General features: G+C 41.1%; 1 protein-coding gene across 1 annotated transcript in view; it reads left to right on the top strand.

Annotated features, from left to right (window-relative positions):
* The window catches only part of EMILIN2 (elastin microfibril interfacer 2), a gene marked incomplete at its 5' end in the record, with an annotated part of 37,652 nt that overhangs the window by 12,117 nt on the left and 9,105 nt on the right, over positions 1 to 16,430 (top strand). Inside the window, 2 exons of the mRNA XM_082479450.1 lie at positions 2,213 to 2,388; positions 6,827 to 8,761. Coding sequence (XP_082335576.1) covers positions 2,213 to 2,388; positions 6,827 to 8,761 — 2,111 coding nt within the window. The remainder of the gene's footprint in view (positions 1 to 2,212; positions 2,389 to 6,826; positions 8,762 to 16,430) is intronic.

Below are 16,430 nucleotides of genomic sequence, written 5' to 3'. Positions count from 1 at the left end.
TGTCCTTTCCCAGTGGTGCGCTCTACATTGCACTCCTTTATTTAATTTTTAAAGCACTTGACCTTGGGGATGTCTGTACTTCACATTTGTAAACAGGATTCAGCAGATGTTTCAGTGAAAATTGTCAAAGAAATTTTGAGCTGGAGTGCAGTCTACAGCTGTTTCATATATGGTGTTGCAAAGGTAAAAAAGGATTGGAAACCCACTCTGAGTTTATGTGCTTCAAGTCAGAACCTGAAAATCTGATAACCACAGCAAACCACTTCCGTTACGGGCAGCTAAGAGACAGAGTTACAGCCCACCCTGCTCCTGCCTTCCTATGAAGATTCACATAAGAGAATCCAGAAAGGCTTATTAGAATAAACTCTTCTTTGGCCCAAAAATAGTTGGAAAAATATGACATTGCCTTGGGTCAAAGTAACTTCTTCTCCTTAAAAGAGAGGTTGTAGATAAAGTAATTATGCAAAAGAGTATGTCCTGAGTGCAAAAATTAGAATATATTGTGGCAGAATTGGGAAAGATATGGTTGGAAAAGAAACAAATTCGCAATTAGTAGTTAACACTGTGAAATCCTACCCCTCCCCCAAGCTGCTAAGCAGCTTACCAAAATGGCAAATGCCTATCAGATGTAGGACATAATATTAATATTGTGTCTCTGAAGGTGGAAGATGCTGAGTCAAAAAATACAGAATTATTTCAGCTGGTTTTTGCATGCATAGCAAGAGAAGTCTGGAAGAGTAACAGTTAAATTCTTATTTTGTGACTTTCGATAGCAACTGTTTCACAGTTGGTGTAAGATTTAACTCTTTCCATCTGGTAGCTGATTATTTTTAAACAATAATGATTTTTGCATATTAATACAAGAAAATGTTTAATGAAACATGTAGTTGATTTTTTTTTTTTCCTGTGATAGCATAACTGCTTCTGGTGCCCATTCTGCACTGTATCCTCTTTGTCCCCAAATACACTCCCTATGAACCCAGCCAGGTTATGAATGAAATCTGTTGCAGAGCTCCTGTTGAGTCCTTCGCTGCCCTCCTGTGTTTTTTTCTGCCAGTATTACTACTTTAGGGACACCTCAGCTGTGAAGTGAGTCTGTCATTCACTACTGAATGCAAACTGTTGTTCGCATCTGAAATAAGAAAAAAAGATCTGTGACAGGGAGGTTAATAGTATGATTCAGAGAGAGGAATTCACACGAGAAATTGCAGTAACTTTTGTTTCTATTGCAGTTATGTGTTCCAAGTATGCCAATTTATAGAGTTCAGGTGATGAATCCCTGTTTTATTTGTTCCTCATCTCTCAACCCAAAATGAACTGTAACTTAAATTGGTTTAGTTTTTAGAAAATAGCACAGCCTCTGCTTATGATCTGGTGGGACACCATAGTGTCTGACTGCAGCTTAACATGCAGTACGTGTCCTGATGGAAAGTTAAGGAAGAAGTCTGTGGTTAAAGAAAGTTGCACAACCAGAATTGGTTTGCCATTTATTAACTTTTGAGTGATTAATCATGGAAACTTAAGGTTGTATGTACATAACGTGTGCACTGGTTTGTCTGCAAGATCCTCTTCAACTTAACTGGGGCAGTGGAGTAGGAAAGAGTCGATTCCTTTGTTGGTCATAGCTTTTCTTCTGACTCCTTCTTTCATGTCCTTATCTGACTCATGCTTTCAGCATTTTGCCCGTCCCTGGAATATCCCTCCTAGCTTTGACTGCTCTGTACATACAGATTCTGAGGAATGGTTTAAGTGGAGCCTGTGGAAAGACAAGTAGGACAAAGCAGGCAGACAGAAACATTTTTTTGATGTCCAGAAGAGTTGCTGCCAGCACAGCCCTGTGGGTGGGTTTGTGAGGAAAAGCAGTTAGAGGAAAGAGGTTTTGAATTTATAGAGTAATACACTCGTGGTCACTGTTATACTCAGCAGTGTCTGATGAGACGAACCTTCACTTCCCACAACACATTATCCCTTTGCTCAGACATGAAAACCCCTGTTGCTATGGCCATATTTGCTCTCCGTGGTCTGACTATGATGAGTGCAAATAACTTTAAAACCTAGACAGAAACATTTGTTCATTTGATGTTTGAAGGAGAAAATGAAACATATATGAAATTAATTGATTTTCATTTTAAAAAACCCTGGTTAAATTCTAGATTTAATTTAAATAGCAGATTAGGTTATGGATTGTTTAAAATACTTTCTGTTTTGGCAGATACCGAACAAGTTTCAGACCTCGGTACACAATTGCATATAAGACAGTAACAGAGCTGGAATGGAGATGTTGTCCCGGGTACAAAGGGGAAGACTGCAAAGAAGGCCCAGCAGAAAAGCCAAACACTGCCCGTCGTCCTACACCACCAGCAAAAGCTGTCATGAAGAAAGGCTTGGGTAACTTTTTGAATTTTCGTATGCACGGTCACGTCTGGTTTTTTGTTTTGTCTTTTAAGTATAAGAACTGTTATGGTTTCTATTAAACTCAACTACTGGCAGGTACAAAATCCATATGGAAGACACTGTGTGGTGGGAAAATAATTGCAAGGCAATAACAGTCTTGAAACAGAGAATTTCCTGAAGAGTAACGCAGAGGTGGGTGTAGAACACTGGCCATAAATGCCAGCTGGCTACTCATGGTTCAGGAAAATCTTTGCATTAAGGTTGGGGTTTTTTGTAAGAATTTGCAGGGTTTTTTTGTGGTTTCTTCAGTGTTCAGAAAAAAAATAGTTGAGAGGAGCTATTATTAAAACAAAAAAGAGCACGTACTAATTTTAACAATATATAATGCTCTCGAGCAGCTTTACAGTGTTTTGTTTGTTCAAGGGCTTGTGCAGATTTTATAGATTCATGTTAGATTACCTGCCTTAATACTAAGGGGTAAGGTAAGGGAATGATAAGCCTCAATTGCTGAAAAAATACCTTAAAAAATGAGTTATGTTTGTTTGCATAAGATAGTGTCTTCTGAAAGGGTAGGAGGAGTGCTGTTACTGCAGTATTATGCCTTTTCTGCATTAGCAAAAAATGATAAACAGATGTTTCCTTCTGACAGACTTTTTCCCAACATCCTTGGAGATTAGTGTCATGTACAGTGATTAGTCAGATTTCCAATTGTGTTTTTTGTCCAGTGGAATGGATTGGGACTGAATACATGGTTTTAAACCGGTCCTATAGATTATATACCTGTTTTAAAAATAAGCTTTTTAAATATTTTATGAGCCCACCTAAAATATTATTTCCAAAAGATAATAATAAAACACAATATCTTTAAGTAACTTGCACAATGCTTATGTCTAGAGATTTTCTTTCTGCTCTGACCCTAAAAGAACTGTAATTCAGTGCAAAAAAAGACCATGCGTATGTAATAGCTACACTCTTTGTATGCATACCTTTTTATTATTAAATAACTACAACTATCTGAAAGGAGGTTGCAGAGAGGTGGGCGTCGACCTGTTCTGTCAAGTAACAGGTGACAGAACAAGAGGAAATGGCTTCAAGTTGCACCAGGGGAAGTTTAGATTGGATATTAGGAAGAATTTCTTTACTGAAAGGGTCATCAGGCAATGGAATGCATTACCCAGGGCAGTGGTGGAGTCCCCATCCCTGGAAGTATTTAAGGGTCGTGTAGCTATAGTGATTAGGGACATAGTTTAATGGTGGGCTTGTCAGTGTTAGGTTAATGATCGGACTAGATGATGTTACAGGTCTTTCCCAATCTAGGAGATTCTGTGATTCTGTGAATTGGTCACCCTGCCAGTCTTGAAGAGTACATCTGTGACTTCCTACCTTTGTAATGTCTTTAAGCTGAAATCCAATTTAAAACTAAAATAAAAATCCAACTGCATGTCCTTCAGACCCTATCTCAGTGTTGGTCTCCACTGTGTATCTAGCATGCATAGCTTGGAACCAGTGATAAAATTCTTTTGTCTGAAGATTTAACTATTAACACCGCTCCAACACAATATAGTCACAATTTGACAGGGAACTTTTCTTATCCTTAGTTCTTTACTTGTCATCTGAAAGAGTTATTCTAATGCTAACAACTTGTGTGTCTGTATTCTGTTGTATTTAAAGACGTGTATTTTCTTCTTCACTTCTGTTTGTTAACTTCATTGTTGTGTAGGATTTTTTTTTATGTCTATAATAACTGTGCAAAGGTCTTTGGATTATGAAGTGCATAAAAGATACCATGCAAAATCACATTGGGAATATTCATGATGTATTTATTAGCATTTATCCCACTGTGTCTAATGTCAAAGTTATATGTGAGTATGCAAATAAATATGGCCATGTGGATCTACACATTAAAGTAGTATTAAATGTTTGTTAAACTAAAACAATTGGTGGTCTGGCTGCAGGTTTGATTAATATTAGATGATTATTTGGGATCACACTCAGTATGTTGACCTCCTAGTGCCTTGTTGCTGAGAATCCCAGAAAATAGGACTAGAGGGATCTTAAGGGCTCTATTTATCCATCCTGTCCTGGTTTAAGCGATACGGGACTAATTTCTCTTCTAATGCCTGGGAAGACTGCACTTTTAGAAGACTCTAGTGTCTGGATTTCTGAAAACATTTTCTTTATAGACAGCTATGGTATGTGGGTTTCAAGGTCTCAGTGTTTTTGAGTCAGCCAGGTGCAGGGATGAGGAGGAACGAGACCTGGGCACTTCACAGTATCACAGTATGCTAGGGTTTGGAAGGGACCTCAAAAGATCATCTAGTCCAATCCCCCTGTCGGAGCAGGAACACCTAGACGAGGTTGCACAGGAAGGTGTCCAGGCGAGTTTTGAATGTCTCCAGAGAAGGAGACTCCACAACCTCCCTGGGCAGCCTGTTCCAGTGCTCTGTCACCCTCACTGAGAAGAAGTTTCTTCTCAAATTTAAGTGGAACCTCTTGTGTTCCAGCTTGAATCCATTACCCCTTGTCCTATCACTGGTCGCCACTGAGAAGAGCCTGGCTCCATCCTCATGACATTCCCCCTTTATATATTTATAAACGCTAATAAGATCACCCCTCAGTCTCCTCTTCTCCAAACTAAAGAGACCCAGCTCCCTCAGTCTTTCCTCATAAGGGAGATGCTCCACTCCCTTAATCATCTTAGTTGCCCTACGCTGGACTCTCTCCAGCAGCTCTCTGTCCTTCTTGAACTGAGGGGCCCAGAACTGGACACAATATTCCAGATGCGGTCTCACCAGGGCAGAGTAGAGGGGAAGGAGGACCTCTCTCGATCTGCTAACCACCCCCCTTCTAATACAGCCCACTTGACCCAAGCTGGCCAACAGGATTATTTCATACCATGAATGTCACATGCAATATACATTAGAAAGTTTGCTGAGGAGTTCTCTTTTCTGTGGCGGCTGCGATCCTGAGAACTTCTTGCCCCGGTGCTGGACCCCTGAGCACTTCTCTTCCTCCTGAATCCATAGCGTGTCCCACATTTGCTGTCCACTGCTGAGAGTGCACAGCTTCCTACTCATAGAATTGGCTGAGTATAATCCTTATATACTTTATATTGGTAGCAGGATCAGTATTGGTTCTTTAGTGTTATTAATGTTAATTATGTAGTCTTATTCTATTAAATCTGTTTCTACTTCAACCCTCGGGTTTCCTTTATTTTCCTGATTCTCTTTCCCGGGTGCAGAGGGGTCATCGGGCGATAGAATAATTGTCTGAATGCCAATAAATTGTTGTGGGTTCCTCAAACCAAAACACATCCCCTAAGGTAGGATCAGCTATGTCTGTCCAGCCTCCAGTGGTGGAAATTCTGCTGCTCGTGTGGACAGTGACTTCTGGCATTTCATTTTCTGTACCTTCACTTGCTCCAGTTGAAGCCGATTCTTCTTGTCCTGTCCTATCAGTAAGAGATACGGAAAATGGTTTATTCCGTATCAGTTTGCAGATATCTTTCAGAATATCACATGTCATTCTCCTCTCTTCTAGCCTAAATGACAAATTACTTTGGCTTTTCCTGCAGTTTATACTTTCTTGACCTCTGATAATATTTATTTATTTATTTCTTCTTGATTTTCTATAATTGTTGTAGAATTTTGCTTGAAAATGAACAACCAGAATTGTATGTGGCTCTGCAAATGACAGGTTGATTAGAAGGATGGTTTCAGGTTCATTAATTGATTTGTGCTAGGTAAAAAGTAGATTGTAGCTAGAAGTCTACTTTACTTTTTTCATTCAAAGAGGATAGTACTGGTGTTATTTTAATCTAACAATTTTGGATGCATAAAGCTTATGCTTTTATACAGATTTTTATTGCCTACTTAAATATGTATCAAATAATTAAATATTTTTGAAGGAAGTGTGATAACTGAGTATCTTGCAGAAACCAATCCAGTATATGCATTTGGACCCCAGTTCAGCAAAGTACTGGAGCACAAACCCACTTTAGGCACATAAATTATTGCCACTTAAGTTTTCAATGGGAATTCAGAAGCAGCACCTCCCAAATTATTGTTATAGGAGATGCAGTGGCTCTAAGGTGATTGTGTTGTAATGTATATGGATCTATAATGGTCTGTTATATATGCTGTAGCTTGGATTAATTTCTGAACAAGAAGGGGGGTTCTGCTTGCTAATTTATTTATTTATTGCCATTGTAGTATCATGGCAGGAATTGGTCAGTGTGCTAAAACTTATAGTTTGGAGGGTTTTGATAACATTTTAATTATAAACTACTGAAAGCAAGAATAGAAAAGGGAACAAGCATTATGCATTTTAAAGCATTTTTTGGCTTTAAAGAAAAGTGAAATTAGCCTGAGCTGATTAAAACAGATACCACTGGCAATTTTTACATCCAGACTTTGTTATTTCCATGAAACAGATGCAGAACCAACAGAAGTGCCGGAACCTCCACCGTATGAGAAGAAAATGCAGTTTCTTGAGGATGAATTGTTTAGACTTACACGATCAGTGCTTGAACTTCAGTCCTCCGTGGCAGGTGTGAATGAAAACCTAAAGTTGACTGTCCAAGAAGATGCTAGTAAGATGTTGGTCACTTGGCTGAACAACCTTTATGACCGCCCAGAGCCTGATAGTGCGGTTGGTGGTGAAACAGACACTATTCATCTGCCTGGACTCCTCAGCAATAAAGATCAAAAAGACCCTTTTATTGATTTTGAAATGGAAGATATAAAGTCTGAGCTAGCTGAGGTCAAAGAAGCCTTGAAGATGAGGAATGACGAGCTGGAGGAACTGAATGGAAAAGTAAAAGGCTATGAAGGACAATTAAAACAACTGCAGGAGGCTGCACAAGGACCTACAATAACAATGCCCAGTGACAATATATATCAGGAGTATATAGACTCAAAATTTGAGTCCCTCAGACAGGAAATTCTGGAAGGATTTGAAAAGAAAATGGCAGATCTGAAGAACTCCTGTGAATACAAACTACAGGATATCCAGCAGCAGTGTGATGACAATGACAATAACTGTTTAGGAATAATTGATGTTATAAAAGGAAAAGAGAATGACTTGAGGAAAGAAATAAATACTCTCCGAACTCAGATTCCATCAAACAAGTCCAGTTGTTGCAAGGAAGGTGAGAGAAATGACTTTGACCAACAGATAAAAGAATTAGATAAGAAGATTGACAGAATTGTGGAAGCACACAGGATCTTGAATGTTAGAATAGATAATGAAATCAGTCGATTGTCAACTCCAGATCTAGAAGACATGTTCGGTGAGAGGTTGGAAGAGCTAGATGCGAGGATGAATGTTACGGAACGAAATGCTGAAGAACATTGCTTTTACGTTGAGGAAACTCTCCGTGGTGCTATTGCTGCTGAGGTAGATGAATTGAGAGACTTGTTTGACCAAAAGCTACGTTCCCTAGAAGACAGGCTAGGTGGCACTATTTTAGAGATCGCTAATACCACAGACCCAGATGGAATGTATATTAATCCTGGGCCCCTCTTGCCCAGTGATGCAGGAATTGCAAATGAGCAATTTACAGCTGAAATGAATTTCCTGAAGAACAAACTACTGTCGCTCGAACACCTCTGTGGGCAGAAATGTCAGTCTGCACCACAAGGTACGGACGGTCTTCAGAAGGAGCTAGAAAATTGTAACAACAAATACAACCACTTGCTTTTGAAAACAGAGAACAACTCTGTTCTCCTGCAGTCTCTAAATAGCTCTCTTAATGAGAAAGTCAACTTAATTAAGGGTAACCAACGTGACATCCAGAAAATGCAGAGAGACATACGTGTATTCCGGTATACTCTAAATGTCATGGATAAAGATGTGAAGAATCTTCAAGATGGCTTGAACAGCTGCAAGGAGCAGCTTCTGGGTGTCAATTCTACCTGTAGAAAAACACAACGAGGTGTCTTCCGAAAAATCGATCAAATGCAGAGGACATTTGCAAATCAAACTGCACACCCCAGTGATAATTGCTGTGGTGAAGTGAAAGAGAGACTAGAACAATTGAATGACCATATCCTGAATGATCTTAGCAAGTGCAAAGAAAAGACCCAAGGTATCCAGGAGGGTGTTTCGGATGTTGAGAGCAGAGTCTCGCATGTTGAAAAGGTTTGCGGCAAGCTAGACTCTGTCTCAGGTAGTTTGCAGAACATAAAAGAAGGTCTGAATAAGCATGTGAGCAGCTTATGGAACTGCATCCGTGAAATGAATGGAACTATAGCATCTCATTCCACTGATATTTCTGGCCTCAAAAATTCTGTCCAACAGTTTTATAGTCAGGTCTCCAAAATCGCCACGGACATTGAAGGCATGATGAAATCTCAGTCTGACACAAGTAAGTTTTTTTTCTTTTCTTTTTTTAAATGCTTTTTTGTTTGTTTTTCTGCTGGCTTTCTTTTCTGAATCATTTATAAAGGATCTAAACAAGGGAGGAAAAATTTAATATTACAATGTCTACTTTGTTTTTACAGTGACTCTGATTTTGGCTCTTTGCTCTAGAACACCATAGAGGACTTTGAGTGCTTTTAAAAATATTCTCTCTTAAAAAAAAAAAAAAAAAGAAAGAAAAAAAAAAAAGGCCTTACACACTTTCATGTTTACTTTGAGTCAGAATAAAGGGAGTGGGAAAACTAATATTTTTGGATAGTGAGTTTAAAGTGAGTTTTAAGTAATAATTATCAGTGGATATTATGTGGTCCCTCTCCAGAAGGATATGCAAGAACTGGTTACCCGGGACAGAGACAGAGCTGAGGTACTCAATGACTTTTTTGCCTCAGTCTTCACTGGCAAGGACTGCAGCCATGCTGCCCATAACACAGAATGCAAAGACGAGGATTGGGAAAATGGAGAACCGCCCACTGTAGGTGAAGATCAAGTGTGAGACCACCTGAGGAACCTGAAGGTGCACAAGTCCATGGGACCAGATGAGATACATCCATGGGTCCTGAGGGAACTGGCAGATGAAGTTGCTAAGCCACTAGCCATCATATTTGAGAAGCTGTGGTGATCTGGCGAGGTTCCTGCTGACTGGAAAAGGGGAAATATAACCCCTATTTTCAAAAAGGGAAACAAGGAAGATGCAAGGAACTACAGGCCAGTCAGTCTCACCTCTGTGCCTGGCAAGATCATGGAGCAGATCCTCCTGGAAACTCTGCTGAGGCACACAGAAAACAAGGAGGTGATTGGTGACAGCCAGCATGGCTTCACCAAGGGCAAGTCATGCCTGACAAATTTGGTGGCCTTCTATGAAGGGGTTACAGCGGCAGTGGATAAGGGAAGATCAACTGATGTCATCTACCTGGACTTGTGCAAAGCATTTGACACCATCCCACATGATATCCTGGTCCCTAAATTGAAGAGACATGGATTCAACAAATGGACCACTCGGTGGATAAAGAACTGGCTGGATGTTCACACTCAAAGAGTTGCGATCAATGGCTCAATGTCCAAATGGAGACAAGTGATGAGTGGCATTCCTCAGGGGTCGGTACTGGGACCTGTACTGTTCAACATCTTTGTTGGCGACGTGGACAGTGGGGTCGAGTGCACCCTCAGCAAGTTTGCCAATGACACCAAGCTGTTTGGCGAGGTAGACACACTGGAGGGGAGGGATGCCATCTAGAGGGACCTGAACAGGCTGGAGAGGTGTGCCCAAGCCAACCTCATGAAGTTCAGCAAGGCCAAGAGCAAGGTCCTACATCTGGGTTGGGGCAATCCCAAGCACAAATACAGGCTAGGCGGGGAATGGCTGGAGACCAGCCATGAGGAGAAGGACCTGGGTGTGCTGATTGATGAGAAGCTCAACGTGAGCCAGCAATGTGCAATCACAGCCCATCCTGGGCTGCATCAAAAGAAGTGTGGCCAGCAGGTCAAAAGAGGTGATTCTGCCCCTCTGCTCCACTCTCGTGAGACCCCACCTGGAGTACTGCATCCAGCTCTGGAGTCCCCAACATAAGAAGGACATGGACCTGCTGGAGCGTGTCCAGAGGAGAGCCTCAAGGATGATCTGAGGGCAGGAGCGCCTCTCCTATAAGGAGAGGCTGAGAGAGTTGGGGCTGTTCAGCGTGGAGAAGAGAAGGCTCCAGGGAGATCTTATTGCAGCCTTCCAGTACCTAAAGGGGGCCTACAGGAGAGCTGGGGAAGGACGTTTACTAGGGCATGTAGTGATAGGACGAGGGGGAATGGCTTTAAAGTGGAAGAGGGCAGGTTCAGATTAAACACTAGGAGAAAGTTTTTCACTTTGCAGGTGGTAAGGCACTGGCACAGGTTGCCCAGAGAGGTTGTTGAGGCCCCATCCCTGGAGGTGTTCAAGGCCAGACTGGATGTGGCCTTGGGCAGCCTGGTCTAGTGAGAGGTGTCCCTGCCTATGGCAGGAGGGTTGGAATTCGATGATCTTCAAGGTCGTTTCAAACTCTAAACAATTCTATGATTCTATGATATTATTCCACTTCATTTGATTTGATTTTTTTGGTTTGGTTTGTTATATTTTTTTTGTGTGAGATTATTCTTGATTCCTCCGGGGAAATTGAAAAGTAAATGGAGAAAAATGAAGTCAAGGAATTCAAATTTATGATAAGAAAGATTCCCTCTAAGTTTTGTACTTAGCATGAGTTAATTATTATAATTCAGCACCAACTCTTTGATATAGGACTTTTGCAAACAAGCTCTGGCATATCTTGGTGTGGCAATATAAGACTTCTGCTTCATAGCTCTCCCAGAAGTTTGCATTCCCACAACATACTTGGCAAGTTGGCAATAAGTGCGCACCCCAGCTGGCAGTATTTTCACACCACAGCCACTTCTGTTGGTAGTCCAACATGTTAGCTCAAATTTACCTTCATAGGTGGTTTAAAGTTTGCATTTGAGTGGCTGAGAAGCCAGAGGCGTATTCCCTTTGGCTCAAAACACTATGAAATGGTAACCTCAACATGTTGGTGAACCTCTGCAGTTCTTCCTCCAAATTTCAGCAACGGGTTTTTTGTCTGAGGGAGTCAAAGTTTACAGAAGGAAGCTAAGTTCCTATTTCTGTTAGCATGATGCAAAAATGTAGGAATTGGAGACTGTTTTGAAACTGCACTCTTCAGTTGGTTGATGTTTCTGGTTTTAATTCTGTGCACATGTGAGATATGTAAGAGGCTGATTTCTGTGACTGGCCCTAAACCAGAAGAGGTGCTGAGGGAAGAGCCTGTGGGCTGTTGCAGCTGATGGTGGCTGGGATGATGTGGGACTGTGAGTGCTTTTGCTTGAATGAACAAGTTGTACTTCATGAAAGGTCTGAAAGTAATCTCTGCAGGGAAGAGTATCCTTCTTACTCCAAGGCGGAGACTTGAAATCCTGCAATAGATGCGTTTGCTCTGTGTTTAATTGTTTAAAACCAAATGTATTGCAGTATTTGACACATAAGTCCTCCTGAGACGAGAAGCTCTTGTCTGAAATAAAATAAAAAAAAAAGTTTCTCTTCCTTTAAAGGAAGAAGTGAAGAATAATGCAGGGGATCTGTAATTCTCAGATATTTCTTTTGCTGAAATCCTGACTTAAATTCCACAGGGTTAGGAGCTTCACCCCTCTATCTTGCAAAAGCAAACCCAGTCTCTTAGCTTATGATATAGCTAAGTAATCCTAGTTCTCATCCATCTTGCCCAAAATAAATTTACACTAGGAACCAGCACTGGAGAAAGGTCCAAGATACACACAGTAATCTTCCTCCTGCTATTTAAAGCAGGTGTTGAAGTGGGTTGTATTTATCAGCCCCTATTACAACATTGTAAAGCATTAAAAAAGCCTCAGGGCACCTGGGTTTCTGTAGCATAATGCTGTTTCAGGGCAGAGCTTTCCCTCCACCACTGGGTGTTAAGAGCCTGGGGAAGGATGCTGCTGCGGGTGCCGGGGTGCAGGTACGCTGAGCATCCCTCACTGCCATGGGGTGCCTCTGAAGGATTTGTGAAGCAATCCCCAAATGTTTCCAATTACAATAACACGGTCTGGCACAGCAGTCTGAGTAAGTTTTGACGGCTGGAGTTGCAGAAAGATTTTGGCAAAAGAGCCTTTTTTGGAAGTAGTTTGGGAACCCCATTACATGAATTGGGTATGACTTTAACTGTTTTTACGTCCGTGATCTGCAGCATTGTCTCTGATACCAACATCATTTGAAAAGACGACCTTCAGTCCTGGCTGTAGATTGGTGTTGAGTTTCTTGTTGCGCTATTTGCCAGCGTATCGTAGCATTCAAATGATGTCATTTGACTTTGGAAGGGCCGAAACAGAAACAAGTTGTTACTAATAACAGTTGTTGAGGGCAGTAAGGCAAGGATACGTTGCAAGAAGTATGATATAAAATCTTATCAAGCAGTGTAAGCACAGCACACTGTAAACCTGAGTGAAGTCAAATGACCCCAATCTTAGGAATATGGCTGTGTTTTCTTCCGAATTTTTTATTAGGAGGTTTGAAGTGCCTCAGTCCAAACTAACAAGCCAGGTGAGTGAATGATTATATGTCAGATACAGACCCAGAGACAGGACCCATATTTTATTTGTTACAATTTCTGGTGAAGTAGCACAGTGTCCTGCAGTTCGCCGTACACAAGGCAGTGGTGAGGGCAGGCAGTGGTCTGCTCAAAACTCATGGGGGTCCACACACGATGTGCTTGCCAAGGTAATGTAATCCAGCAGCAGTTCGTTCACCTTAAACAGTGACTGCCCCCAGCTTCACATCTTGTACAGTAATTTGTTATTCTCATTGCACTCTGTGTATCACTGCAGGTACGTTTGCTCTTCAAATGACACAAAACTGAAAGTGATGTTAGTTAGCGGTCTCTTTTAACTTACTGCCTATTCATATAGATTTGTGAAGTTTTCCGGAAGTCAGAAGTGTGGTCTTGGAGCTAGATACCACACCGGGAGTGCAGTTTGCTTTGGTTACGGTTATTTGACCTGAACTGCAATTCCTCTGGTAATTGTCTCTGTAGCAGGATTTCAAAAGCGACAGCTAAATGTTGTCTGCTGAAGTTACAGTCTAAGAAACCAAATGTATGCTCTCCATTACAGCATCAATAAAGGGCAACATAAAATCTTAGTGTTGTAGCGCAAATAAGAGAGAGTCATATAGTTGATTCCTCTAGGATTCCTACGAGCTTGTGCAAAATATAACTTAAATTGTCAAATCCCTTTAGTATCTATATAAGAAAATTCAAGTCGGGTCTTTCTGGCTCCTTGTGAGTGCAGTCACAGATTCCTTTACTCAGTAGTTTGTTTTATGCACTTTGTTTCTGTGTGTTTTGGGAGCTGAGGTCAGGGCAGATACTAGAAACAGATGCACCCCAAAGATCCACCTGCCTCATGTATTCAGGTTGCTGCTCATCTTTCCCAGCAAATCATTCCTCCTTCAGTGAACTAAATTGCAGGTTAAACCTGCCTAGCTGAACAGACTGAATAAACAAAAAGAATTTTTAGAGGAGGAGGTTAACAAAAGCATTCTTATTTTCAACCAAGGAGGGAAACCTTTCCTTCTGTTTCAGTTGCAGATGGGCATCTGAGCGCAGAAGCTGTTGTCTGACATGGTAACCGAGTTGTCGCTTACACCAGTGATGACAACTGGAGCAGCAAGGATGCTGCTGCTGAGGGCAGTGTTAGTGTTCTCAGCTGTGTAATGATCTGAGCTCTGCTCTTTGCCTTCCCAGATAGATAGGAAGATGATGGGGAAAGTTTCTGTTTTGTCTGCTGCTCAGCAAAGCTGAAGCAGGTCCCGCTAGATTCACCCCAGCCTTTTCGGGGGGTTCATTTTCTCATTGTCTTGTGAACTGAAAACAGGTGTTATGGAATTCAACATCAGGATAGGGCGGCTCCAGTGTTATCATCTTTATCTAGTGATTTATTGGTCCTTTGTCTTGCTACGATGCATCTCAGTAGAAGAGGCCTTTAAAAAGGTTAGCAAAGGTTGCAGACCAGACCCATCTCAACCCACACATCTCTGATTACTGGCACTTTAAGTTGAGCTTTAGGCAGGTAATTCTGGATTTAGCTTTATGGAGATGTAATTGGATAATTCTGAATACTGCAGTGTTGCTGTTGCATGCAAGGAAGCAGTTTGCACAGGATACAGGATTTGAGTAGTTGTTTGTTATTTAAAGGTTTAGAAAAGCAAGCAGAGAAATGTATTAATTTTCCCTGTGTCATCCCAAGTCATTGTCTTAATAAAGGTCAACTTAATTACCTAGAGAAATGACAAGTACGTGCATCCCAAAGTAAAGTATTTTGTCAATTTGTGTTTTGAATGAGATTAATCTGAAGATTTTAGTTGAAGGTCTAAACCCATGCCATGTGGACAGAAGATATCTCACTTAAACAGTTCACTTTGATACTTTAAGCCTTTTTTTTGAAATTTTTTATAAGATTTTTTTAATCTTGTTTTTTTTTTTTTTTATGAAGATAATTTTAATCTGTATAAAGTGAACATTTCACTCCTTAGTCCTCTGCCTTGTGGATAGAGTTACCGAGTGGGCTTCAGTCCAGCTTTGTGGTGCATTGCTTATATAAGTTTCAATTCTCGTGACAGTTAAAGTCAGCCAGCAAAGCTCAGGAAGACTTTTTTCTAGCAGGCGTATGTAGCAAATGAATGCAGGTGGTGCAAGACTATGACTTCAGACAGCCTCTCGGTATTCTGGAAGGCTTATGTGGACTTTTTATGATACTGAAAGCAAGAAACAAGATTTACCTAGTCACGAAACAGCACGTGGGTTGCCAGTGACACCGTCTGGACCACAGCCATGCATCATGGCCAATACCTGCATGACTTGGGTGTAAGCTCTCCCCTAAAGGCTCAGTGTAAGGCCCTCCTGGGGTCCCCAGCTGTGTAGCAGAGCCAGAGGAAGCCTCACACCACATCTGCTTCTAAGCATAGCCATTTGGTTTAGCCCTAGACACTGATGAATTTACCCAGGCTGATTTTGCACTGTGATGAATTGAAGTGTTTTGATCTGACCACTGAGACCTCAGAGCGGTGGTCACAACCATCTCCAGCATGACAAGTTGCATCAGATAAATTTGCAAGGGGATGTTTGTCCACTTCCCCAGAAACTCACTTCCATCCCTGCACCTAAAGCCATGCTTTAGTCCCAAAACACAACCAAAATAACCAATGCTAATGTTTAATTTCGAATGAAATTCTAATTATTCTGTATAAAAGCTGTCATTGCATCTGCTGAAATCTACATAGTTGTAGATTCATGTTCTTAATGTAGATGTAATTCATCTTAATTCTTGTCATCTAGGACTTCATTTTTATGAATAAGCCATAATTCCTATGAAGGGCTTAGAACTGGACCAGATACACAAACGTAGCCATATCAGCGCTGTTCAACCCTGATGTCATATGTGTTGGCTGCCCTACTGGAAAAGTCTTTTAATGGTATCTCTTCTCTTCAAACAATAAAGGCTTTTCTGGTAGATTATATCCTAGGGTTCTGCCTGCCTTGTCAGAAAATATTAGTAATGGAAGTACTTGGAATTTTAAGTTTGTTGCTTTTCAAAGTAGGGGAAAAAAAATCTGTAAGTCAGTGTTCATTTACTGAAGTTTTTTGCTGTGGATACTTTTCTTTATGGTATCGCTAAAGGGTCAGCCTTGTGCTAGGTGTTGTGTGAGTACAGAGTTAAAAGTAGGAGTGATGGGTGGGAAGGAGAACTGAAGTGAAGGCAGAGAGAGAGCACGCGATGGAGATGAAGGCACCAGTGGGAATAGGTGTGATACACACCCCGCTTGGTGCAGAAAGTCAAAGCTGAACTCACGGCTGAATGTTCACGGGTTATTTGACTGCTGCTTGTCATGTCTCCAGGCTGTCTTCATTCCTTTCCCTGTGTTACATGCTGGGAAAGAGGGGAGTCTGTAGTACTGCAAGAGTGGAATGGAGTTTTGCCAGTGCAGTCTTGGTTCTGAGGGGAGAGGTGGCCTCAAATTGAGTCCTGTTTTACTTTAAAGTTTTTTTCACAAAAATATGCAATTTTATATACTA

This window comes from Vanellus vanellus (assembly GCF_965231255.1).
Source record: "Vanellus vanellus genome assembly, chromosome: 2".
NCBI classification, from domain to species: domain Eukaryota; kingdom Metazoa; phylum Chordata; class Aves; order Charadriiformes; family Charadriidae; genus Vanellus; species Vanellus vanellus.
The sequence above is the reverse complement of the archived record's forward strand: the minus strand, read 5'-3'. Positions and strand labels throughout refer to the sequence as shown.